The sequence below is a fragment of the Cadophora gregata genome (assembly GCF_030347475.1).
Source record: "Cadophora gregata isolate MNR1 chromosome Unknown scaffold_3, whole genome shotgun sequence".
Taxonomy (NCBI): Eukaryota; Fungi; Ascomycota; class Leotiomycetes; order Helotiales; family Ploettnerulaceae; genus Cadophora; species Cadophora gregata.
Window position 1 is genome coordinate 1759045 of NW_026695926.1, and position 22952 is coordinate 1781996.

The 22952-nt window shown below is 49.7% G+C and overlaps 9 protein-coding genes across 9 annotated transcripts; 5 read left to right on the forward strand and 4 right to left on the reverse strand.

The window, feature by feature from the left end:
- Positions 1-364: 364 nt before the first annotated feature.
- On the forward strand, positions 365-1731 carry ONS95_009114 (uncharacterized protein; the record flags this gene model as incomplete). Its single annotated transcript, XM_058502684.1, has 2 exons — positions 365-502; positions 565-1731. 2 exons carry the CDS (start codon positions 365-367, stop codon positions 1729-1731), a joined length of 1305 nt encoding a protein of 434 aa, XP_058361613.1.
- ONS95_009115 (uncharacterized protein) lies at positions 1153-3749 on the reverse strand. Its single transcript, XM_058502685.1, has 3 exons — positions 3191-3749; positions 2836-3135; positions 1153-2756 (listed from the first exon to the last, which is right to left on the reverse strand). The coding sequence occupies exon 3, from the start codon at positions 2563-2565 to the stop codon at positions 2020-2022; it is 546 nt and encodes a 181-aa protein (XP_058361614.1). The 5' UTR covers positions 2566-2756; positions 2836-3135; positions 3191-3749; the 3' UTR covers positions 1153-2019.
- A 2275-nt stretch (positions 3750-6024) lies between these two features.
- MAN9 (Beta-mannosidase B) lies at positions 6025-8693 on the forward strand (the record flags this gene model as incomplete). The annotated part of the gene is made up of 2 exons (XM_058502686.1): positions 6025-6603; positions 6651-8693. 2 exons carry the CDS (start codon positions 6025-6027, stop codon positions 8691-8693), a joined length of 2622 nt encoding a protein of 873 aa, XP_058361615.1.
- Positions 8694-8990: 297 nt separating this feature from the next.
- On the reverse strand, positions 8991-11612 carry ONS95_009117 (uncharacterized protein). Its single transcript, XM_058502687.1, has one exon. The coding sequence runs from the start codon at positions 11305-11307 to the stop codon at positions 9271-9273; it is 2037 nt and encodes a 678-aa protein (XP_058361616.1). The 5' UTR covers positions 11308-11612; the 3' UTR covers positions 8991-9270.
- A 577-nt stretch (positions 11613-12189) lies between these two features.
- Positions 12190-13411, reverse strand: ONS95_009118 (uncharacterized protein; the record flags this gene model as incomplete). The annotated part of the gene is made up of 3 exons (XM_058502688.1): positions 12190-13063; positions 13155-13333; positions 13394-13411. The coding sequence occupies 3 exons, from the start codon at positions 13409-13411 to the stop codon at positions 12190-12192; spliced, it is 1071 nt and encodes a 356-aa protein (XP_058361617.1).
- A 516-nt stretch (positions 13412-13927) lies between these two features.
- Positions 13928-14425, reverse strand: ONS95_009119 (uncharacterized protein; the record flags this gene model as incomplete). Its single annotated transcript, XM_058502689.1, has 1 exon — positions 13928-14425. The coding sequence occupies one exon, from the start codon at positions 14423-14425 to the stop codon at positions 13928-13930; it is 498 nt and encodes a 165-aa protein (XP_058361618.1).
- An 82-nt stretch (positions 14426-14507) lies between these two features.
- ROK1 (RNA-dependent ATPase rok1) lies at positions 14508-17895 on the forward strand. The gene has a single exon (XM_058502690.1). It carries the CDS (start codon positions 14656-14658, stop codon positions 16792-16794), a length of 2139 nt encoding a protein of 712 aa, XP_058361619.1. The 5' UTR covers positions 14508-14655; the 3' UTR covers positions 16795-17895.
- A 19-nt stretch (positions 17896-17914) lies between these two features.
- Positions 17915-19944, forward strand: ONS95_009121 (uncharacterized protein). The gene is made up of 3 exons (XM_058502691.1): positions 17915-18613; positions 18686-18885; positions 18976-19944. The coding sequence occupies exons 1-3, from the start codon at positions 18400-18402 to the stop codon at positions 19513-19515; spliced, it is 954 nt and encodes a 317-aa protein (XP_058361620.1). The 5' UTR covers positions 17915-18399; the 3' UTR covers positions 19516-19944.
- An 8-nt stretch (positions 19945-19952) lies between these two features.
- On the forward strand, positions 19953-22863 carry ONS95_009122 (uncharacterized protein). The gene has a single exon (XM_058502692.1). The coding sequence runs from the start codon at positions 21010-21012 to the stop codon at positions 22579-22581; it is 1572 nt and encodes a 523-aa protein (XP_058361621.1). The 5' UTR covers positions 19953-21009; the 3' UTR covers positions 22582-22863.
- The last annotated feature ends 89 nt before the right edge of the window (positions 22864-22952 follow it).

Here is a 22952-nt window from a genome sequence, read left to right on the forward strand (position 1 = left end):
TGGGGGTGCTTGGAACCGTCTTTGATACGATGCAGCAGCAGCGTCAACGAGCCGGACGACGCGTATGATGACCTGTGAGATGACCCCCCAGAAAGCTCTTAGAATTAGAATCCCCACCTTCAGACAGTATTCAATTTATTGAATCCCATACATGGCATCTTGATAGCTTCACATCGGTTGAGGTTTACCCACAGACATACCACGCTAACCGAAAGTGGAAACCGAGCAAGCCCCACTGTAAACATAGAACAGCAGTGCGTCAGCACTTTGTTTCATCCCATTTTTACACCACTTCGAGACAAGACTCTTCATGCTGTTGATGGATCGAACTCGAATCACCTCGCTTTCCGCTTTTTACCAAACCATGAAAGAAAACCCAAAGCCTGGTTTTCAAGTCCTCACATTCATTAACTCTGATCTGAAAATCCGTGATTACAAAAAGCAAAGACAGCATAGGAAATCCAGATCTGGCTGCCGTCCATGCAAGGACAAAAAGGTCAAGGTCTGTTTCTTTGCCTCCAATTTTACGGTCTTGGCATCCGAAGCTTATGTTAATGAAACTAGTGCGACGAGTGCAAGCCAGTATGCCTCCGATGTCGACGAAATGAGAGAGCATGCACATATGACATGCCTGATGAGGGCTTATATCAACACCATATTTCGGGGAGTGTTACGAATACAAAGCTCTCGCCAATGAGTTCAATAACTACTCTATACCCAAGTCCCAAAACCGGAACCCCTGGTATCCAACTCCTGCACCACCTCTGCACAAACTGGGATGCCATATTCCGCATGCCAGGTCACGACGAGCTAGTCCCTCTCACACAATCCAATCCCCTCATCCGCAACACATTCCTCGCCATCGCCGCAAGCCACCTCCGGCATATGTCTCCAGGAATATTGCAGCATCGCATCGCAGAGCATTTCTTCCAGTCTCTAGCTATCCAGGATTTCCAAGTCGCTCTTGGCACGCCAAGTAAGTCTCTAGGACAGCAAGGGGCAAACGCCCTGCTACTGGCTGCACTACTGTTGAACATGCTTGCTTTCACACTTCCGCATCGCGATGATGATGGCGTTGAGGATGAGGATGAGGATGATCCGAAATCATCTTGGGTGTTCGGCTTGGGAGGAGAACGCATGGGATGGCTGGCTCTACAAGCTGGTTTGAGACCGCTCTCGAATTCGTTGTCAGCGTACACGGATCGGACGGTAGCGTTTCTAAACCCTATCATGTTCGGTCCTGGCAAAGCCGGGTGGAGGGAGTTCCGGAAATTCCAAACCTTGGATATCGTTCCTGAGACTTGGATCCGGGCTTTCAAATTGAAGCGCGATAGAAGCAATAATCTCAGTAGTGATTCTGGTTCCAACTGCTGCGCTGAAGACGAGAATGAGATTTTCGGACCGGCAATGATGACGCTTGCCTATCTGAGGAGTCTTCAACCGCCAGAATCGATGATTCTCGTCAATTGGGTGTTTCTCACCAAGATACATGGAGGACTGAAATCTCTCCTGTACGAAAGGGATGAGAGGGCGTTGTGGCTGCTTGGGTACTGGCTGGGACTGATGTGTCGGTATGAAGGAACGTGGTGGTGTGAGAGGCGGGTTAGGAGAGACTATGAGGCGGTACGATTGCGGCTTTGGGAATTGCAGCTCGGTGAACGGGCTGGTGCTGAGGGGGTTTGGTGGAGGGAGTTGATGCAGGAGTTGGAAGACGCGCCTGGGCTTACATGACGAGAGAACTACCCGATTGCGGGAAAGACATAGACAGAGACAGAAGTTGACGTCCGCATTCAAGCATAGGAGATCCCCATTCAGTCTCAGTACCTTGGGCAGGTCACTGTCTATCTAAGAAGATCACCAAGGCTGCACACCATGAGCGCCAATTACCTTTCCCACCTCCGAATCATATTCCCCCTCAACAACGCGCCTGACAAACTCTCCACCCTCCGCCGGATCTCTCGCTCCCATCTAAAAAGCCCACCAGTCAGCAAGCAAGCCCATCACCATCTCTTGAACACGCTAGGTATCTCCCCCACTCACCTTCCTCAACTCCTCAACCCCCACGCCCCCCAAACCAGTCGCCAAAAACCCGGGCGACACCGCCCAAACCTTCATCCCATCATTCCTCAAAATCCGAAACCACTGCCTCATCATCATATTCAGCCCCGTCTTCGCACTCCTATACGCCTCAATCGGGTTAATTTCCCTCTCCATCTCCCGCTTCGGCCACCCGGGCGCAGGCGAGGCATTAATCCGCTGCAACGCAGGGTGATCAAACCTGTCCGTATACGCGAGCGCAGAAGTCCCGCTCGTGATGAAAATCAGTCTTGGCGAGCTTGATTTGAGGAGGAGGGGGATGGCTTCGCTGGTCAGGACTTGCGTGCCGGTTACGTTGGTGTCCCAGGATTGGTTCCATGCGTCGCGGATGCTGAGTGCGTTGTCGCGGAGGAGGGCGTCGAAGGAGGCGCCGGCGTTGTTGATGAGGATGTCGAGGCGGTGGAAGGTGGAGGTGATGTATTGGATGGCTTGGGTGATGGAGGCGTCGGAGGAGAGGTCGAGTTGCATGGCGCTGAGGGTGGTGCTGCTGGGTGATGAGGGGTTGGCTTCTTGTTGGATGGCGGCGATGGCGGATTCGCCGTTGCTGATGAGTCGGCTGCCGATGATGATGTGGTATGGTTGGGGGGTTTTGTATAAGGCTTTGGCTATTTCGAGGCCGAGACCTGTGTTGGCGCCTGTGATGAAGACGACTTTCTTGTCTTGTGACATTATTAGTAACTGGTGAGAAGCAGAGAATTGCGTAAGTTCAAAAAAGAGAATGTAGAATTTGAGCTTTACCATGGGGCTGTGGATTGTACTTATAAGGTCTACAGTTTACTCTCTGATCAACTCGCTTAGAGAGTGTTGACGCGGACTCGGGAGTTCGCGGGAATTGTGCTCGGTTTCCTAGAAGAGAATAGCGCTTGGATTTGAATGACCCCGGGTAGGAGGCCCATCAATTCTCAACGATGAGTTTGCTCGACAGGAAACAAGTTCCTCTGGTATGGGATGTAAATGGTATTGATGTTGGTGTTGTGTCATTGTAATCCCAAGACGTACAATAGCACTTGTACACCGCTTGACATGACCACGACGATCCTATCAACGCAGTCAGAGAAGTCAGGAGACTAAGTGACATAGAACAATATCTGACATAGGCATTTCGGTTCATGCCTTGTGAACCGAGAGAGTTTCGTGTCAGATAACGATATCTGATTAGTAGTAGACCCAAAAGAATCAAAACATTTTAGTTCTTTACATTTATCGAATGGGGAGGCAGAGCACGTTGGGTAGTGGTACAGGAATCACATCACAGCACCGAGTATTTATGAGGAAGTCTCGTGATGCGCAACTCTTTCGAGTCACAATACATTTCTGGTGTGCCATCCCGTCTGGGAAGACGGATCGTGGAGATAGACCGCGCGAGGCGTTCTCGGGCGCTGCCCACGTGTCCGCCGCACTATGAATAGATTGAAAACAAACGCAGCATCCCGCTCCCGCGAACTAACTTGCGGGGTATGGTGAGCTTATCTCAACAGCGTGGAGCAGGGAGAGACTACTGGATGGAAGGAAAGTATGTGAGAGATGGTGTGCCCCCACGGAATTGTTGGATTGATAAGATGTCGTGAACTTTATCATGAAGGTAAGTTTTCAGCTGCCTTGAAAACTGGCAAGATATGTTGCTGGTAAGTCTTTTGTAAATTGAACAAGCTGGCTTTCAACGATGAGAGGAGATAATCTAGGTAGGCAGGAAAATCCAGTCCACGTGGTGAAGAAATAAATACTTCGTCAAACTTCCACGAATAGGGAGACTTCCATCTTCTTCAATTTTTAGACTGTATCAAGCACGATACTAAACGGTTGGTCATCTATGCGATTCCAGTACACCGAGTGGACAGAGTTGTTTCAAGTAAGAGAACTCTGAACATGAGCTTAATTCAGGCTGAAAATGAGTTGGCATCATATGATGAAAATTGCAAAACAAAATTGTCAGAAGTAGTAATGAAGACGGAGCTTTCCTTCTCCGTGACCGAACTGATGTATGCTTGCATTTCTGACTTGGTGTCAGAACCTGGATGGCAAGCATTTTTCATTCAGCCGTGATTTGAGTTTGGGGTGCTGGGTCCTAAACTTTGACTCTCCGTCTTGAAGTTTGGTAAGCTAGGTGCTTGTGAAATACTTCCATAGTAAGTGACGCAGCTGTTGAGGCGTACATACACTGTGATGAAAAAAGTAGGCTGTACTAATCGAGTTCAGTTTGGTTGATACAGCCGAAGAGGGCTAGAAATGTCCACATTTGTAGGAAAATAATACGTTTGATCGTTACGAGGTCAAAAAGAATCAATAGACTTCCCTGAAAGCATGTGAAAGTAAGGAAGAAGAAATCAGAAACCGTTCAAGGGGAGGAATTTGAGAATCAACCATGCTCCTGGACATCAGACTTTCTGTCAATACACGGTGCCGTAAGCAGAACATCACATGATGCCGCTGAACAAGTATCATACCTGCCCGGAAAGCCTTTGAAGGTAACATAGACCCATGCATCCTCTCAAAGTGGAGTTCGAAGTCTCTCGTCTTGCAAAAATGGCAAGACGATGACACTGGACGTCGTCGAGACGAAGCCGTATTTTCCCCAACGGGACATACGGAGGGACACGTTCCGCGCTGGATATTCTCAGGACCGAGTCTTCCGCATTTTCTTTCGGGCGACAGATTTGACGACGTCCAGTAAGATGCTGCGCAGGTTACAGCAGATCAGATCTGATGCCGTATTTGCGATTCTGCGGTACGTCTCAAGAGTAGATGTGGCTGCGTCTGTAAGCCTTCCATTGATGCGAGCGAAATCTGGGACAGCCAAATCTCACTGACGAGACCCCAGCTGCTGGCACTCGGCCAGGCATTCCGATATACAGTAGTGTTAAATGCAGGTACATTTAAAATTCTAGAGACCCTGAGTGGCTGAAATGAGGCTCGAGTTGGGCTTGCGGTTTACTGGATGAGGAATGACGAGGGGGAGGATGATGCCCAGAAGAGAGGAGCACAGCACATGGCGACCCCTCCCCACTATCCGGTTGATACCGCGCGGTGAGGGTTGCGAGCTGCATTGCTGGCTCTGCTATCGGCATATTTTCTGCTTATTTCATAGGAATAGTCTGCAAATATTCTTACCTCCGCTAGAATAAATTAAGAATAAGGAGCATAGGTAGATAGGCATGATATTGCGGAGTGGTGGACTCAACGAGGGTCGGCGCCGGGAGGAATTTCCCCGCCAAATAGCACGCCCAGAAGGCAATTCAGAATTCCTACCGTGCCCCTCTATCAGAAAACATGCCTCTCAGCTCCCCTCACCAATAACAGCCTATGCGATCCAATCCCTACCTACACACCTCCTCGAGTCCAATCGAATCCTCTCCTTGTCTGCCGCTGTACCACAAAATACGAAACCTCCCCACGCCCAGCCTGATGAGCATCAAGCAGCGCCGCATCAGATGCAGGACCCAACATCCCTCCTAGCTCAAGGCGTTGGATATCCACCCATCAAGTCCCCTCCTCTTCCGTACCAACATGCGTCCACCGCCTCATCCCCCCTGAAGCCGCGCAAGCAGGAGATCCCCTGTTAACGGATCACATCCCACTCCCAGATACGCCGCCCAGGGATTGGGGGAGCTCTGGGTACGCCGGCCATGACACTTCGTCCTAGTCTTCAACCATCAACGGGATCAAGACCCCGCAGCTAGAAACGTTCCATCACTCTAGGGCCTCCACTAGTCAGCCCTTTTGTTTGTCTAAATTATATACATACTTATACCTCCCATACAATTTAGGCCTTGCCCAGTACATTTTTGGTGTCCAGAACTGTTGGAATACAAGGGAATTATCTCGAGACTCCGATTTGTGACCCTCTCGAGATCAGCTGCAACTCTGAGCCAACCCAAGTGTTGCCAATTAACACCCCACCTCCTCCAGCAGATACATGAACAAATAAAAATGCGGACGGAACACCCTTTCTCCTCGAACCCTCAAACTCAATCAGAATCTCCAGCCATGTCGAAACATACCATCACCCCAATCGACAAGAACTGGACTTTCAAGCAAGGCGACAACAAAGACTCCAAGTTCCTCCCAGTCGCCCAATTCCCTACCAATGTCCACTTGGACCTCATTGCCAACAATATAATCGCTGATCCATTTATGGGGAAGAATGAGAACGATGTACAATGGATAGGCGAAGTACCCTGGATCTACAAAACCACATTCCCATCTCCGTCGCTATCTGACAAAGAGCGGGCAACTGTCAAGGCAGTTATTGCATTCGATGGACTGGATACATATGCGACGGTTGTTCTGAACGGCAAGGAGATTCTCAAGACGGAAAGCATGTTCATTCCTGAACGGGTGGATGTGACGACGTTCTTGAAGAAAGAGGGAGACAATGAGCTCGAGATCACTTTCGAGAGTGCATATCTGAAGGGATGTGCTATTGTGGAGAAATATCCAGATCATCACTGGGGATGCTGGAATGGTGATACTTCTAGATTGGCTGTTCGAAAGGCGCAATATCACTGGGTATGAGGCTCATTTCGCTCTGCAGGATAAATACTGACCATTGACAGGGATGGGATTGGGGACCAACTCTCATGACCTGCGGACCGTGGAGACCAATCAACCTCGAGATTTTTTCTTCGAGAATTTCGGATCTGTACTTCACAAGCAATGTTAACGAGTCCTTGAAGTCCGCAGATTTTGTTGCAAAGGCCGATATTGAAGGCTCGGCAACTGAGATCAAGTTTGATATCTCATTGGACGGGAAGGAAGTGGCATCCAAGACGGTCACGGCCGAGAAAGGTCACGCTTCTCACAAATTCACGATTGATGACCCAGCTCTGTGGTTTCCGATTCGTTATGGCAAGCAACCGCTATATACAATCACTGCGACAATAGTCGAGGGCAAGTCAGAAATCGACACGCAAAGCAAGAAGTTTGGCCTGAGACGAGCAGAACTGATTCAGAGACCAATGAATGGCCAGCCAGGAACCACTTTCTTCTTCCAGATCAACAACGTCCCTGTCTTCTGTGGAGGTAGCGACTGGATTCCAGCCGACAATTTCATCCCTCGAATCAGTAAGGAGAAATATTATGACTGGGTCAAGTTGGTAGCAGACGGCAACCAGTTCATGATCAGAGTATGGGGCGGTGGTATTTTCGAAGAGCAGGCATTCTATGATGCTTGCGACGAGCTTGGAATTCTAGTCTGGCAAGATTTCATGTTTGGCTGCGGAAACTATCCTGCTTTCCCGGAGTACTTGACCCTGGTGAAGACAGAGGCTGAAGAGAACGTGAAACTTCTTCGTCATCATCCATCCATCGTCATTTGGGCTGGCAACAACGAAGATTACCAATACCAAGAGTCAATGAAGCTTACCTACGACTTTGAGAATAAGGATGCGGAGAGTTGGCTCAAGACTGACTTTCCAGCTCGATACATCTACGAGAAGATCCTCCTCGATACATGCAATGAACTTATTCCAGACACCTTTTACCACTTCGGTAGTCCATGGGGTGGCAAAGATACCACGGATCCTACCATCGGTGACCTTCATCAATGGAATGTATGGCACGGTTCCCAGGAGAAGTATCAAAACTTCGACAAGCTAGTCGGTCGATTCGTCTCAGAATTCGGCATGGAAGCATTCCCCAACATCAAAACCATCGAATCTTTCCTCCCCCTCGGCAAAGACGATCCAGACCGCTTCGCCCAATCCTCAACCGTCGACTTTCACAACAAAGCCGACGGGCACGAACGCCGCATCGCTCTCTACCTTGTCGAGAACTTCCGCTACGCCCCGGACCCCCTCGAGCAATTCATCTACTCCACCCAACTCATGCAAGCCGAATGCCTCGCCAGCGCCTACCGCCTCTGGAAACGGCAGTGGAAAGGGCCCGGCAAGGAATACTGCGGCGGCGCCCTCGTCTGGCAGATCAACGACTGCTGGCCCGTCACATCCTGGGCCATCGTCGACTACTACCTCCGCCCCAAGCACGCCTACTACACCGTCAAGCGCGAGATGGCGCCCATCTCCCTCGGCGTCACACGCAAGGAGCATCTCATCCCGAAAGATAAACACACACGCGCTTACATCGACAAGAAAACCGAGATCGAAGTCTGGGGCTCGAATCTCACGCTTGAGGATATCACTGCTGATGTGGTTATCAAGGCCTTCGACGTCATATCCGGCAAGGAAACGTACTCCAAGACCATCGAGTCCGCTTTCTCCCTCCCCTCCAACCGCAGCACCGAGATCGCCGCCTTCCCCGTGCCCGTATCCAACCCAGGCGATGAGTCACGCACCGTCGTCGCAGCGTACTTGTATGCAAACGGCGAGCAGATCGCGCGGTACATCAACTGGCCGGAGCCGTTGAAGTATGTGCATTTGCAGAAACCGAGGGAGTTGAAGGCTGTGCTGAGCAAGGATGGGAAGTTTGTGGAGGTTAGTGCCGAGGTGCCGGTTAAGGGGGTGGCGGTCGAGTGTGGGGATGAGGGGGTGAGGTTTGGGGATAATTTGGTGGATCTTGTTCCCGGGGAGGTGGTTTGTATTCCTGTTACGGGGGCGGGAAGGGAGACGGTGCTGGAGACGAGGTATTTGGGGATGGTTTAGGTTGGGGTGGTGAGGTCAAGGTGTGGGAAAGAAAGGGAAGCCCGTTGTTTGCTCTGGCTGAGTGTTATTTGGGTGGGATATGAGTTTTTTCGGTTCAGATATAGATATCCGTCAATGAGGCTAAGGATATATCTTCCGGGACATGCTTTCACTTTTGAAACTGGCATTCGTTCTAATTTCTTTCTTTCTTTCGTGCCCAAGGGAATGTTCATTGAGATAGATACGATATGATATGATATGACACGACGCAGGCTTAGAAGTCAACAATAACTTCATTTCTTCTATGCTCCTTTTCGGAGTGATTCTTTTTCGTTTTTGAATCGTGTATTTATGTGGTTACGTAGTGAGAATAGGTAGGAATCGTTGGCATAGGTTTTGCATCTGAATGATGGCATGGGATGATAATAGAACCTGCCACGATGTGAGAGCAGCGAGCATCGCTTCGCTTGGTGGAAGTGAAGAAAATACGGGCATCATAATGAGAGTATCGAACGATAAGAAAGTCCATCGCGTAAGCTTTGTATTGTGCTCTTGACAAACGAAATGAATAAAGTCCAACCAATGTAATGTACGAGCATCATATGATGCGTATATCAGCCATGAGCACGCACAGGCTTACAAATTCCTCTGCCAGGGTTGCCCCTGGGCCCTCTTGTCTGTCCGGTAGCGAGAATATCCCTAGTCTCTGGAATGAGCCTGATCCATCATCTCCTGCTGCACGCAACACCATGAATGTATTTTGGTAACCGACACCGCCTGTTCCGACCCAGATTTTTCCCCAGAACAGTACTGAGAGACTTGTGATTTGAATTGCCTCACTCGAGTCTAAGATGGAGTCGGGCCTGAAGTCGGAATACTCGAAGCTGCTGTTTTGGTGCCATAGTCTATATCGAGGACGATCATCTTGTGATGTATGTATGGCTTCCGCATTCAGATGCAGGATCTTACCGGTGACTATGATCATCCCCGATGTGACTCTCTCAAGCCCCTCGCCACCAGATGGCTGGCAGCTTGCATCGGTAATCTGGACATCTATCTGAGGGCGTTTCTGCCGTCTGAACTCGATTTTCGAGTGCTCAATGGACCCTAGAACAGAGAGCCATGACCAAGAAGGGGCAAAATATTGCGTGGGACGTCGACGATTGTCAATCACAGTCCAGCATAGTTGCAAAGATAGATCCTGTCTCCAGTGCCCAGCCAGATAGTCCCCAGCTCCACCGTGATCGAGCACTTCCTTGGCGACGCCAGCGAGAGCTATCATTCGATCTTTCTCTGGGTAAGTAAGCCTCAGCCAGGAATATCTCTCTATCATTTTCATCCACACGAAAGGCAGGGGGTCCTGTAGGCCCGCCAGTGACTGGTAGTAGTAAGGCTTGAACCGCGCGAGAACGACCATGCCGCCACATTGGCAATCGGCCATCTCATTGCATTCCCAACGCAGCTCGTCCTTGGTGTAATAGATCATACGCGAAGGAAGCACACGCTCCTGAAACACCCAGCCACGCTGGAGCAGAGGCGGCGAAGATGAATCGGTGCGGTAATTTGTTCCAAAATCCTTGTGCGTGTTGACTGGTTGATCCATGATCACAATGTTGAGATCTTCTGGCACGCGCTGTAATGGATGCGTCTGATCTGCGTTGCAGATCCTAAAGCATCCTCCACGAGAGTCCTTTGAGTCAGTTGCGGCGATGTTCAGCCATGAATTGCCATAGATGGGTCTCATCTCGCGCGATTGCTCCTCCCAGTCCTGCTTGTCGTTCTGAATGATGCACAAACTATCGATCCAAAGGTATTCGATATCAAGCTCACGACTGATGATGATAGCGTCTTGGAACGTTTTGGGGATAGTCATCCATGGTATATCCTTGAGAAAGGAATTGAGAGTACCTTCCCTCCCCTCTTTATCAATTGTCAAGGTAAAGTTCGTGTTTGAACCCCAGGTATGACTCAAGGTAGTATAACGAGCTTTTCCTTCATGTGGTCTTAGGTACAACCTAACACTGTCTCCGGATATTTTCAAAACTCGCTTTGGCAGGAGAGGTAGTGTCTTTGGCGTACATTTATGCGTTCCATCACAAAGATCAATCCACCGCTTCAAATGCGCATAGCTCTCCTTCGACCTCGTATCACTGACTGGGAAGCTCTCCAAGATAGGAAACACCCTACAGCCGGCTGGCTGCGCAGAAGGTTGATAGCCAAAGTTGAAATACCTTCGGTCGACATAGGTGCTCTTTTCAGGCAGCCCAGTTCGAACCACAACTCGCTCAACCTCAGTTCCAACACCCCACATCACTTCTATCCTCGTTCTTCCTTCTTCAAAGTCTCCCGGCTGAGTCTTTCCGCATTCCATAGCCTGACGAATGCCATTATTCCGGATGTGTCGAATTTCTGGCAGATTCAGTCCGCTGAACAATATGGTACATGTCTTGCACCCAGCTTCTGCGCTTTTCTCCAGCCCGGCAATAGTTCCTTCTATTTGCAGGTCCTTCGCCATATTTACAGTATCACCAGCATCTCTGCTGTGATTTTGTTGTGGGCACTCGTCGTGATCGCATGCAGAATGGAGCTCTCGGCAGGAGAATAGATCAATGTGGTTGCTCTCGCCTTCAGACATGTCTTCACTAGCTGGTACGAATCTGTCAGTCAAGTGGGGAAATCTCGGCTGACAAAAATGACCCGGGTAGATCTATTGTATATCAATAGGAATGAGGCTGGTATCTGGACATCCAGCCCCAATCGCCCTATTGAGCCTCATGATGTGTTGTCTGTTCCGATACTCGTTGCATAATCCAATCATATCACAACATACTGCATGCGAGTTGAAAAAACAAACATTGCGCACCGCATACAGGCTCTGCTGCCCAATAGCCATCCATCAGTAACTATGTTTTGCACTTGCTGGGCGCAGCTGAAGGGTGACACCTGAGCCTGAACAAGGCCTGTACAGGATTTGAAGCTATCCTCTCCAATCCTCACCCTCCTCTGTTCACAACATGGTGATGGAACACTGCATCGAAGCCGGGCGCCGCTGAAAAGTAAGCATCGATCAATGAGCCTTTGCCGGCTGTGCTATGCTAAGCGAAAGGTGCGTCTTGAGCTCGGATTTTAATTGAAAGAATTGCACTTAGATCTATAATAGAGCTTTGGAGAGCTATGGCTTTTCCTACACCTATTCAATTTCTACTTCATTATGAGTAACGTCCCTCCCAACTGTTTCGACCACTCCACTATTCTGACTACGTCGCTTAACTTAAGTACTTCCTAGCCAGGACAAAATACCTCTACATTGGCTTGACTCCTGTATATATCTTATATAAAGACTTAATCTCCTTACTTTGAATTTCTAATTCACTGTGTTATCGTACCACTCAGCGTTAATATAAATGTGTACTACCATCAACAGCTGATCGTTTTTAATAAGCCTATTTCATACCTCGTGACTAGTAGCCACGAGGTGACTTCTCAGGGCTGCCGCTCGCTCTCTCACACCTGGCACTTACTTCTCATTCGGTCCCTTAATCAGCACCTTAATCCCTTGGCCCCCCTTAACATCCTTAAACGCCTGCTCCGCATCCTTAAATTCCACCGTCCTACTAATCAGCGCCTTCACATCCACCAACCCCTTCGCCACAAACTCCAACGCCAGCGCATAATCCCCACTCCCGTACCTAAAGCTCCCCTTACACGTCACCTCCTTGACGCACAACTCTACAATCGGGAACGTAATGTCCGGCTTACCCATCCCGCCCTGCACATACACGCCGCCACGACGCACCGTATGGATAGACGTTTGGATAGATGGTTCCGCCCCAGAGGCGTCGATCACGGCGTCGGTGCCGGAGGGGAGGTCAATGGATTTCAGGAGCGCGGCGGCGTTTTCCTCGGCTGGAACGCGCGATGGAGTGAATGTATGAGTCGCTGCGTATTTCTTTGCGAATTCCAATCTCGCGGGCTGGATATCCACGCTCACAACAATACTTGCGCCGAATGCCTTTGCGACCGCACAGCATAGCAATCCGACTGGCCCAGCACCCATGACGACCACGGACTGCCCAGGCTTGATCTCGGCTTGCTTGACGATGTGGACTGCTACTGCGAGGGGTTCGAGGAGGGCGCCTTCTTGGAGGGAGACGTGTTCAGGCAGCTTGTAGCAGAAGTCCGAGGCGGAGAGGTAGAAGCCTGTGAGGGTGCCGCCGAAGGGGGGTGTGGCGGCAAATTTCATGAGGGGGCAGAGGTTGTAGTGTCCGCTGAGGCAGGGCGTGCAGCGGCGGCAGGGGGTGCCAGGTTCGAGGGCGACGCGGTCGCCGACTTTGAGGTTGGTTACTTCGCTGCCGATGGCGGTGATGGTTCCGGCGGATTCGTGGCCCAGACTGTGGTGGGAAGAGAGATGTTAGTTATTGAGCTATGGACTGGTTGAATTGAGGATTGGGGAGGGTAGAGAAGGGGAAGAGGGGAGCTTACACCATGGGCTCCTTGAGGATGAAAGATCCAATGCGGCCATGTTCCCAGTAATGGACATCTGAACCGCAGATACCAGTGTAGTTTATGGCGACGAGAACATCGTGGGGAGAGGTCAATTCGGGCTTTGGTTGTTGGGCGAAAGTTACATCGAAGGGTTTGTTCAGGATGAAGGAGAGGTTCTGTGGAGAATATATTAGCTGTTGTGTTGATTGAAGAGAAGCGGGGGAGGGGTTGCACACATCTGTGGTCTCTGCCATTGTTGCGACGTTCGTATATTGATGGAAATATGGTTTGTTGTTTTGTGATGACTTGAGGGAGGAGAAAAAGAGGATTAAAAAGTTTCCCAGGAGAAAGAAGAAAGTGTCTTTGGAGAGTAGCTTGTGGTTTGACAGTCAAGTCCAGTCCTCCTCTTTTTTGCCCCACGAGATCAGCACTGACACGACCCCGCCAGAGCTAGGGATGTCAAGCTTCAAGCATTTATCCGGGAGACAGCTTTACCCGCGCCAATTAAAGACGCGAATTGGTGGACTTGCAGACACGTGATTAGATCGGAGGAGCTCCAAAGCAGAAATTCCCTGGGTTTGGGAGGAAGTGGATGATAAATAGGGTGGTATTGTTGGGTGGTACGGTGTGTTGGCTCGAGTAGAGATGAATGATTTCCTGATGATTGGTGTGGCAATTTGATGGCTGGGCGGCAAGTTGAAGGAGAGTGACGATGATCCACGAAAGTGTCCATTGCCTCTTATAATAAGAGAAAGATAATCCGGTACTGGTTAGATATGCCCAGGATGGCAAACTGTGAAAATTCCAAGCCAAGCAAGGAAGACTGGGATTAATATTCCAGAAGGTGAACCTGCATGACCCGCCATATTGGTACTTTGAGTTGCAGCTGGTGCGGAAATACCTGTAGCAGACGAAGTTGTTGACGGTATGTTAGAAGTCGAAGTCCCAGAAGCCTCAAAAGTCGAATCCAACGGAGTATGCTGCAAAGAAACCGAAGCTATCCCACTGGGCTTGATCCGGCCGCTCGTAGTTGGCTCAGCAGCGCCAGAGGTAGTATTGATGCACTCCAAGAATGGGAGACCGTTGGAATCAAGAGTTACAGCCGTTCCAACCACAGTCCAAGGAGAGGTCAAGCAAAGAGGCGTTCTGATACAAGCGGTAACTCCTAGGATTGTACTGGTAACACATGTTGCTGTGGATGTGAGGGAGACGCTTGGCCTTGGAGGGCCTAGAGATACCATTAACTTGCTGGTAGTACTTTGAGCCATCTTGGATAAAACATAGAGTCAAGCTGAGAATTTGAGAGTGAGGAAAACATGACGAAAGAGAAAATGACGATTTGTACTTAACCTTGGCACATGAAACAGCCAAACGAGGGGAAGTGGAAGGTCAACACGGGATGGCCAAGTATCCCAAGGCGGTGAAGCGAGGCGGCAGAATGCGAACCAGAAAATAAAATTCCGAGGCTGCTGCCAAAGGCGTTACTCACCACGCAAATATGGATATCCTCAAGCTACTGTCGCGATCGACAAAACCAACAAACAGGCCAGGTGCTACGAAGGATGCTTCTGCCAAGTTGCCATCAGCTGGTATCTCGTCGAACCCTCAATTATACCACGATGCGATACCCGATTCCAGAGGAAAGAAGAGGAAGCGCGGAGGAGAGAAAGTTGAAGAACAGACCGTGAACGACGAGGACGACAATGTGGATTTCTTTGCGCCGAAAAACACAGCTCCAATAGTGAAGAAGGTTGCGCCAGCAGAAAATGTGACTACCATCGCAGAGCCGAAACTTCTGGACCAAGATGAATGCCGACAGATTCTCAAATCGCATAGGTTGAAGATTACTCTCCTGACGTATGGAAAAACGCCCGAGAAGAAGATCAAGAAGTCGAAGAAAACGAAGGAAAGCAAGAAATCTTCGAAAGAGGATTTCAAACAGGTGTATCCTCAACCGCTGATCGCATTCGGAGATCTGCGGAGTACATACGGGATCTCTGGTCGCATGGCAGACAATTTGGTACAGCAGGGATATAAGATACCTACGGAAGTTCAGATGGGAAGTTTGCCGCTTCTTTTACGGCCTGAAGTTGCTCTGAGAGAATCTGAGCTTGGGGCTTCCGAGGTGGATTTACTGGCTGTTGCGCCGACGGGAAGTGGGAAGACATTGGCATTCCTGATTCCAATCGTGGACAAGATTATACAGCGGAGAAGAGAGAAGGAAGACAAAGGGGAGCATAATCTGGAAGCTATTGTGGTTGCGCCTACGAAGGAATTGGCAAGTCAAATTGTGAACGAGGCGAAGAAATTGAGTTTGGGTACTGGGGTCAAGGTGGTGGGGATGCGGAAGGGAATGAGAATCGTGGAGGGCAGCACGAAGGTGGATGAGAGTTCTAGTGAGGAGGAAGAGGAGGAAGACGAGAAGAAGTCATCTCAGCCTATTTCTAAAGGCGACATTTTGATCACCACGCCTGGTCTTCTTCTCAGCGCTTTGTCAACAGGAGATCCTACCAAATATGCGCCGTTGCCTTCAATACGAACATTGGTTCTTGACGAAGCCGATGTTCTTCTCGATCCCCTATTCAGAGACCAAACCCTTGGTATTTGGAACTCATGTACCAATCCGGACCTACGAGTTACGCTCTGGTCAGCCACCATAGGCTCATCCATCGAAACCCTCGCCATATCAACCATCACCAGCCGCCGAACCCAGCTCTCACTCCCAAATACACCCATCCTCCGCCTCATTGTAGGCCTCAAAGACTCAGCAATCCCAAACATAACCCACCAACTTACTTACGCCGCCACCGAACCCGGAAAACTCCTCGCCCTCCGCCAACTCCTCCACCCTACCGCAGGAACCTCCTCATCCACCATCTCCCTCCGCCCTCCCTTCCTAGTCTTCACACAAACCATCCCCCGCGCCATAGCCCTCCACTCCGAACTCCTTTACGACATCCCCGCCGAAGCAGGCGGCTCCGCGCGCATCGCAGTCCTGCATTCCGACCTCTCTGACTCCGCCCGCTCGCACGTAATGACGCGATTCCGCACCGGCGAAATCTGGATCCTTATCACAACCGACATCCTCTCCCGCGGCGTCGACTTCCGCGGCGTAAACGGCGTAGTCAACTACGACGTGCCTAACTCAGGCGCCAGCTACATCCATCGCGTTGGGCGGACTGGCCGTGGTGGACGCGATGGCGGAGTTGCCGTCACATTGTACACGAAAGAGGACATCCCGTATGTGCGCGATGTGGCGAATGTCATTGCGGCGAGTGAGAAGCAGGCTGGGAGGGAGGTGGGCGAGGCGGGTATGCAGAAGTGGTTACTTGATGTGTTGCCCAAGCCGAGTAAGGAGGAGAAGAAGAGGTTGAAGATATATGGTGTTGAGGCTAGACGTGGGGGTTTGGCTGAGAAGGGGAAAGATAAGAATGAGAAGGATAAGGGCAAAGGGAAGAGGAAGGTGCAGATTAGTACGAAGAGTGGTTATGAGCGAAAATTGGAGAATAATCGGAAGGGTGCTATCAGTGGGAGTAGGAGGCGAGCTAAACTTGAGGCTGAAGAGGGTGGTGCTGAGGGAGAGAAGGAATCGAGTACAGCAGCTGATGATGGGGAGTGGGGTGGTTTCGAGGAGTAGATATTTGATTCCCCCAGGTCCAGGAATTCGATTTGTCGCTGATGCCTCTCCATCCGACCTACCTTCTGGTGAAAATAGCTTCGCAGATGCAGAAGCAAGACCATCTCTACAACTAACCTTTGGACCAAAGACCATCACTACCCGGCAGAGCTACACCTGTAGGCGCAGCTTTGCCGGTGTGTAGGGTCTCTGGTCCTACAATTAGCATGCATACTTGTTTTCGATGAAAACGCAGCTTCAATGGATTCTACAAGTCGTGTTTTTGGACCAACTGGATTTATGTCTTGCAAACCTCGAGATTCACCAGGCGTGTACTCTGCTTCTAGAACAGCGTGGAATCAGAATCTGGACTCGGCACTCAATCCAAATCACTTTAATTTAGTGTAGTACAACTCTTGAGTACAACTCAACTCCATCCACCAATCCCTCCTCTTCCACTTCCACACCTTCTTTCGGATCTCAGCGGACCTCCTTGACCAGTGACCACTAGATCACCACCCTCCTGTTCCCGTTCCTCTTCCTGTTCCTGTTCCCGTTCCTCCCAGGTCAATTCCCAAGCGCGCGGTCCCAGTGTCGACGTGGAAAAAAAGAACCTGGAAACCATCAAATCCTCACCTGCAGTACTGCACCTTCAAGTATTTCTCCACCCACCAACCAACCAACACCCGAAATCCCACCACTCATACCACCCCCTCCCCTCCCTTCCACTCCCCATATAGGCACCTACCTACTTACGCCGTACTTTATTTCTGACTTCCGAGCACATACGAAGCACCTGTCACCTCCACCCAAGCACCAAGCATCAAAAGCATAACTCTCATTTCGGCCTTGCCACCCTTAGCGCCTCCCGTTTTGTGAGGAATATATTACTTCGCATGCGGCTCTACTCTCGTTTATTTTAAGTGGCCCCCCCCTGGGCAGTTGTTTATTACTGTTTCACACAAACCTGCGGGAGAGCGTGGCTTGGCGTGTGTCTTGGCTCCTGTCAGGATGGATGAAGGTTATTGCTGTGGGGAGGGGCAGGGGGTGCTGGTTTGAGGAAGCGCGCCAGTGCGTTCTTCGCTCGCTTAAGAGCCAAGCAATGCAGGCGGGTGTGTGTTTTGTTTAGACGAAACGTGTACTACTGTAGATATGTTGCTGGGAGGCGAGGCGAGGCGAGGCGAGGGGAGGGGATAAATTAATCTATTGTTGCTGGTGCCAAGCTGTTCGGGTATGCGGGCGGGTGCCGGGTTGTAGAGTGGTGTGTTCGGATTTGGAAGTGAGGGGCAGGAGATTTGATGTGTTTCAATAGTTTGGCTGTGATGGGCTGGGTTGGTGCAATCGGGTGGAGTGTTGGATGGATTAGTTGAAGAGAAGGGAGTATTTAAGAAAGTGGTGTCCGCGGTGAGAGGGAGTCCTGCCAATGCAATATCTTCTCATTCTCTCTCACATTCATTCGCTTGCTTGCTTGCTTGTTTGCTCGTTCATTCGTTACAATACCTGTTGACCAGTATCAACTTTCCATTCTTTTACCTACACCCCACATTTACACCAAGCAACCAATCACTCAAACAAACGAAGAAAAACGTGTTGATATACCTCACATACAACAACCAGCAAATCAAAATGAAGACTTTCTCCTCATCCCTTCTTTTCCTGGCTTCGGCCTCTTCCGTCCTCGGACACGCTACTTGGCAACAACTCTGGGTTGATGGTGTTGATCAGGCGAGAACTTGTGTGCGTGAGCCGCTCAGCAACTCGCCTGTTAGCGATGTGACGAGTAAGGATATTGTGTGCAATGCTGGGACTGCTGCTGTTGCCGGGATTTGCGCAATCAATGGTGAGTTCCCTTCTCAATCTTCGCAAAAGGCTGTCTGCGAGATTTGTGGCTGACATGATGTGAAATGAATAGCTGGTGGCGAAGTCACAGTCGAGATGCACCAACACAACAGCCGTGACTGTGCCGAGGAAGCCATTGGAGGTGCTCATCACGGCCCAGTCATAGTATACATGTCCAAGGTCGACGACGCCACAAAGGCCGATGCTTCAGCCGGTACATGGTTCAAGGTCGCTGAAGACGGTTACGATTCCGCCACCAAGAAGTGGGCAGATGTACGTCCCTCCAAACCCTCTCCCTCTTTTCCAACATCATAATCCCTTCAAACTTTCACCAAAGCCATAACACTAACATGTCATAAACAGGACCTCCTCAACGCCAACTGCGGCAAACGCACATTCACCGTCCCCTCCGACCTCGCCACAGGCGACTACCTCATCCGCGCCGAAGAGATCGCCCTCCACGCCGCCGGCTCCGCCGGAGGCGCCCAATTCTACATGTCCTGCTACCAAGTGCACGTCGAAGGCACCGGCTCTGCTACCCCCACCGGCGTCTCCTTCCCCGGCGCATACTCTGCTACCGACCCTGGAATCCTGATCAACATCTACAATGGTGTTGATGTCTACCAGATTCCGGGCCCGGAGGTCTATGTTAGTGGTGGTGCTTCGTCGCCTGCTCCGGCTCCTGCTCCAGGTGCGAGCTCGAGCTTGGTTGTTGCGGCGCCGAGTGCGTCGAGTACGGCTGTTGTCCCTGTTGCGAGTTCTAGTGCACCAGCTGCTACGTCTGCGCCGGTTGCGGTTGAGACTCCTATTGCTTCTCCAGTTGAGACACCTGTTGCTTCACCAGTTGAGACTGCAGCACCAGTTACAACTCCCGTTGATGAGGAGTACGAGGATTGCGAGTAAGCTTTCAAGAATATTGCTTATTGCTTGTTATGAGAAGAGGAGCCTTGGACGCATGATGAGAGGATGTCCATGAGAGAAGAGAAAGGAGAAGAGAGACACGGGAAAAGAAAGAAGCTTCATCTTCGTTGTATATATCCACAGCTTTTTTTGTTTATACTTGTACATATGTACATGCTCTTCTGCTGAGCAGTTGAAATTTTGAGAATCTTTTAGAAGTTCATACTTGAATCTCTGCTTATACTTTCGTTCGTGGGGTGTCGTGAGAGTTATGGTATTGAGATGTTTTATTCGTGGTTTCTGAGCACCTCGTATGATGAGATGAGGGGCATTTGTTTGCACGCGCCGGAGACAGCTGGATAAGGTATCCTTCGCATTGGCACTATACTCGCCAGACCTTGAATCCAGAGCCAGAACTCATGAGAATTTGTTGACTCCCAGTCTGATGTTCGATTTCAGGCTTCTACCTTATGTAGCCTTGCCCTATCATGTGCTCCTTCCTGTTGGTTACACGACATGCTCTGTCGTGCTTGCATTTTCTCTTGGCATCCGACGATTGCATTTAACCACCGAATTCCCCTCACAAACCAACATCCATCTTCTCCTCTTCATCTGTCCATCAAAATCAAGCTTCACAATCAATGTATCGGAGATATTCCTCTCCAAGAGTTCACACAACACTTATTCTCTCTGCAACCCACACTCGGCACTGCTCAAGCGTCAGTCAAGATGGACACACCAGGCAAGGCTGAGACGCAATTCACCGCAGCAACGTCTGGAGCTCATGATAAATGGCCCTCGCCCTTACCGCAGACATCATCATCTCTCTGCAGTCCTTCTGAAGTCTTTAGTCAGCCGCAATCCGAGATCAGCCATGGTAGTGTGCATGTGGAGAGCAGTCCAGAAGTTGAGCGGGTCTCAAGCAGACCCAAGGTTGACAGTGATGAACTAGGAACGGCATCTCATGACGAAGCAGCGATGCTGGAAAGTCTCAAGCGAAATCCAGCTCTGTGTTCGTACTGCCGGAAGATATGCGATAATTGGCCGACTTCCACGATAGTAAAGCATGTTACCTTTGAGCATCACAGTACAGAAAAAGAGCTCCAAGAAGCTGCAGAAGCCGGATGCAAGATATGTGTTCAGCTTTCGGCACACAGACCTCTCAACAAAGTGCGCTACACATTCTCAAAGAAAGGTGGTTGTTGGGGCTCATGGTTGTTTTCAAGTTTACGCATTCCAGCTTCTTCTGCATTGACACCCTTACCAGGCAAAGCTCTTGTAAGTATATATGAGGCAAGAAAGGGTAGAAGGGGCACATCTTTCCGCATTGATGTCCACACACCGCTCGACATGGATTCGGAGATAAATTCAGAACCTCCGGCCCGTTACTATCATGAAAGAGTGCAAATATATTTTCCGTATAGAGGTGAGTTTCAGTAGTGCTATGCTACCTACAGACTCAAGTCAAGATCTTTATGCTCCACCTGGGTAACTCACATGATCGCAGAGCCACAAACAGAAGCTGGTGTCTCAATGAATCTCACGCAATCCACGCGCGATGGTTTGGCTATTTCCAAGTTTTGGCACGACAATTGTGAGACCACACACCAAAAATGCAACAGATCGATTCATTCTACATTCAAGCCAACAAGAATTGTAGACTTGACAGCGACTAGGCCATTATTACGCACGTTCAAGGACGAAGAGTCCATCTCGAAGTATGCAACACTGGGCCATTGTTGGGGTCTCAATCACCATCCTATGTTAACAAGAGACATGTTACTGTCTTACCACAAAGAAATACCTGATGCAGCTATCTCTCAAACAATCAAAGATGCCATGCAAATCGCTCTGTATCTCGGCTATTATTACATCTGGATCGACTCACTATGCATCATTCAAGATGACGAAGAGGATTGGAAACGAGAGTCAGCTTCAATGAAAATGGTTTATGGTAATTCAGGAATCAATATCTCAGCTGCTGGTGCAGTTGATGGGACCATTGGATGCTTTTTCCCTCGAAACTCTAATTGGCTTGACAAGATTACTATTGTTTCAGGGAAAAGAGAAGTACAGTACACATCTCTTCCTTTGCGATTTGATGAAGGGCTTCTTGATACTATGCCATTGATGACAAGAGGGTGGGCGATTCAAGAACGGATTCTGGCCCGGCGTACCCTGCATTTCGCACAGTCCCAACTGTTCTGGGAATGCAGACACCTTCACGCTTGCGAGTCAATACCTCACAGCTATCACAAAAGAGGCCGAGTAACTCGGATAAGCCTCAATGGTGTAACATCTGACTCCGTCGACTTGTGGAAGGGGATTGTTCAGGACTATTCGGAATGTCGGTTAACGAAGATCACTGACAAGCTCGTGGCTATCTCCGGTCTTGCACAAGCTATCCAATGCCACGTTTCTGGTCGGTACGTAGCTGGACTATGGACAAATCGTATCGAGAACCAACTCTGCTGGTATGGAGTGGGTTTGTGTAAAGAAAGACCAGATCGTTACACAGCACCGACTTGGTCGTGGGCTTCTATTGATGGCCCGATCGAATGGAGATACATAGACCGAAAGAGAGATCCTACTCATATTAAAGTACATGATGTTCTTGTTGGTTGCATTACGGAAGGAAACGCTTACGGAGCTGTCTTGAGCGGTATATTGTCTCTCCATTGTGAGAATCTACTACGTGTTGAGATCCTCAGAAAAGGACTCAAAAGTCATAATTTCTGGATTGTAAGCATGGGCGACAGAGAGATCGAATGTGTAATATGTCCGGACACAATCGAAGACGGAATGACGGTTTGCATAGGAACACTACTTTATCTTGCGCCAGTGGGGGTGGTTAGTAACCAGTTTCAAGGGTTAATTTTTGCTCCCACGGGCATTGCCACAGGCCAATATCGGAGGATTGGATGGTTCCGCGTTACTCCTCCCCCTGACAAGTTTGGAAACATGACTCCGCTGTTCTTGCCTGAAGGTTGCAATTTCAACGAGGGCGTTTTCTCTAGGATTACCACCGACGAAAGCGGAAAAGAGCTACGTATCATTGATGTCGTTTAGTCTTGGGCTTGTATTTGCAAGCGTGGCTTCAGCTCTAGCGGTATATGTGTAGACTTACATTTGGAGCAAAGGTCTATCTTGGAACGGGTACGTGATTTCTGGGATGGAAAGACTGGACTGCGTTGGGCTTCGATTTTGAATACTGGTATTTGGGATGGGACGAGGATGAGATCAAGGGCTAGAGGAAATGGCCTGGGGTTTGATTTGGGCTCAAGAATAGTATTAGATGCATGGACGATTTCTTTTACTTTCACAGATAAACTAATTTTCAGACATTTGAATGCAAATTGCCCATAGTGATTACTGGGCTTGATGAAACCACAACTCGATTCGAACTTCAACTGGCGGGTTTGAGTTCCGAGCATATTGGA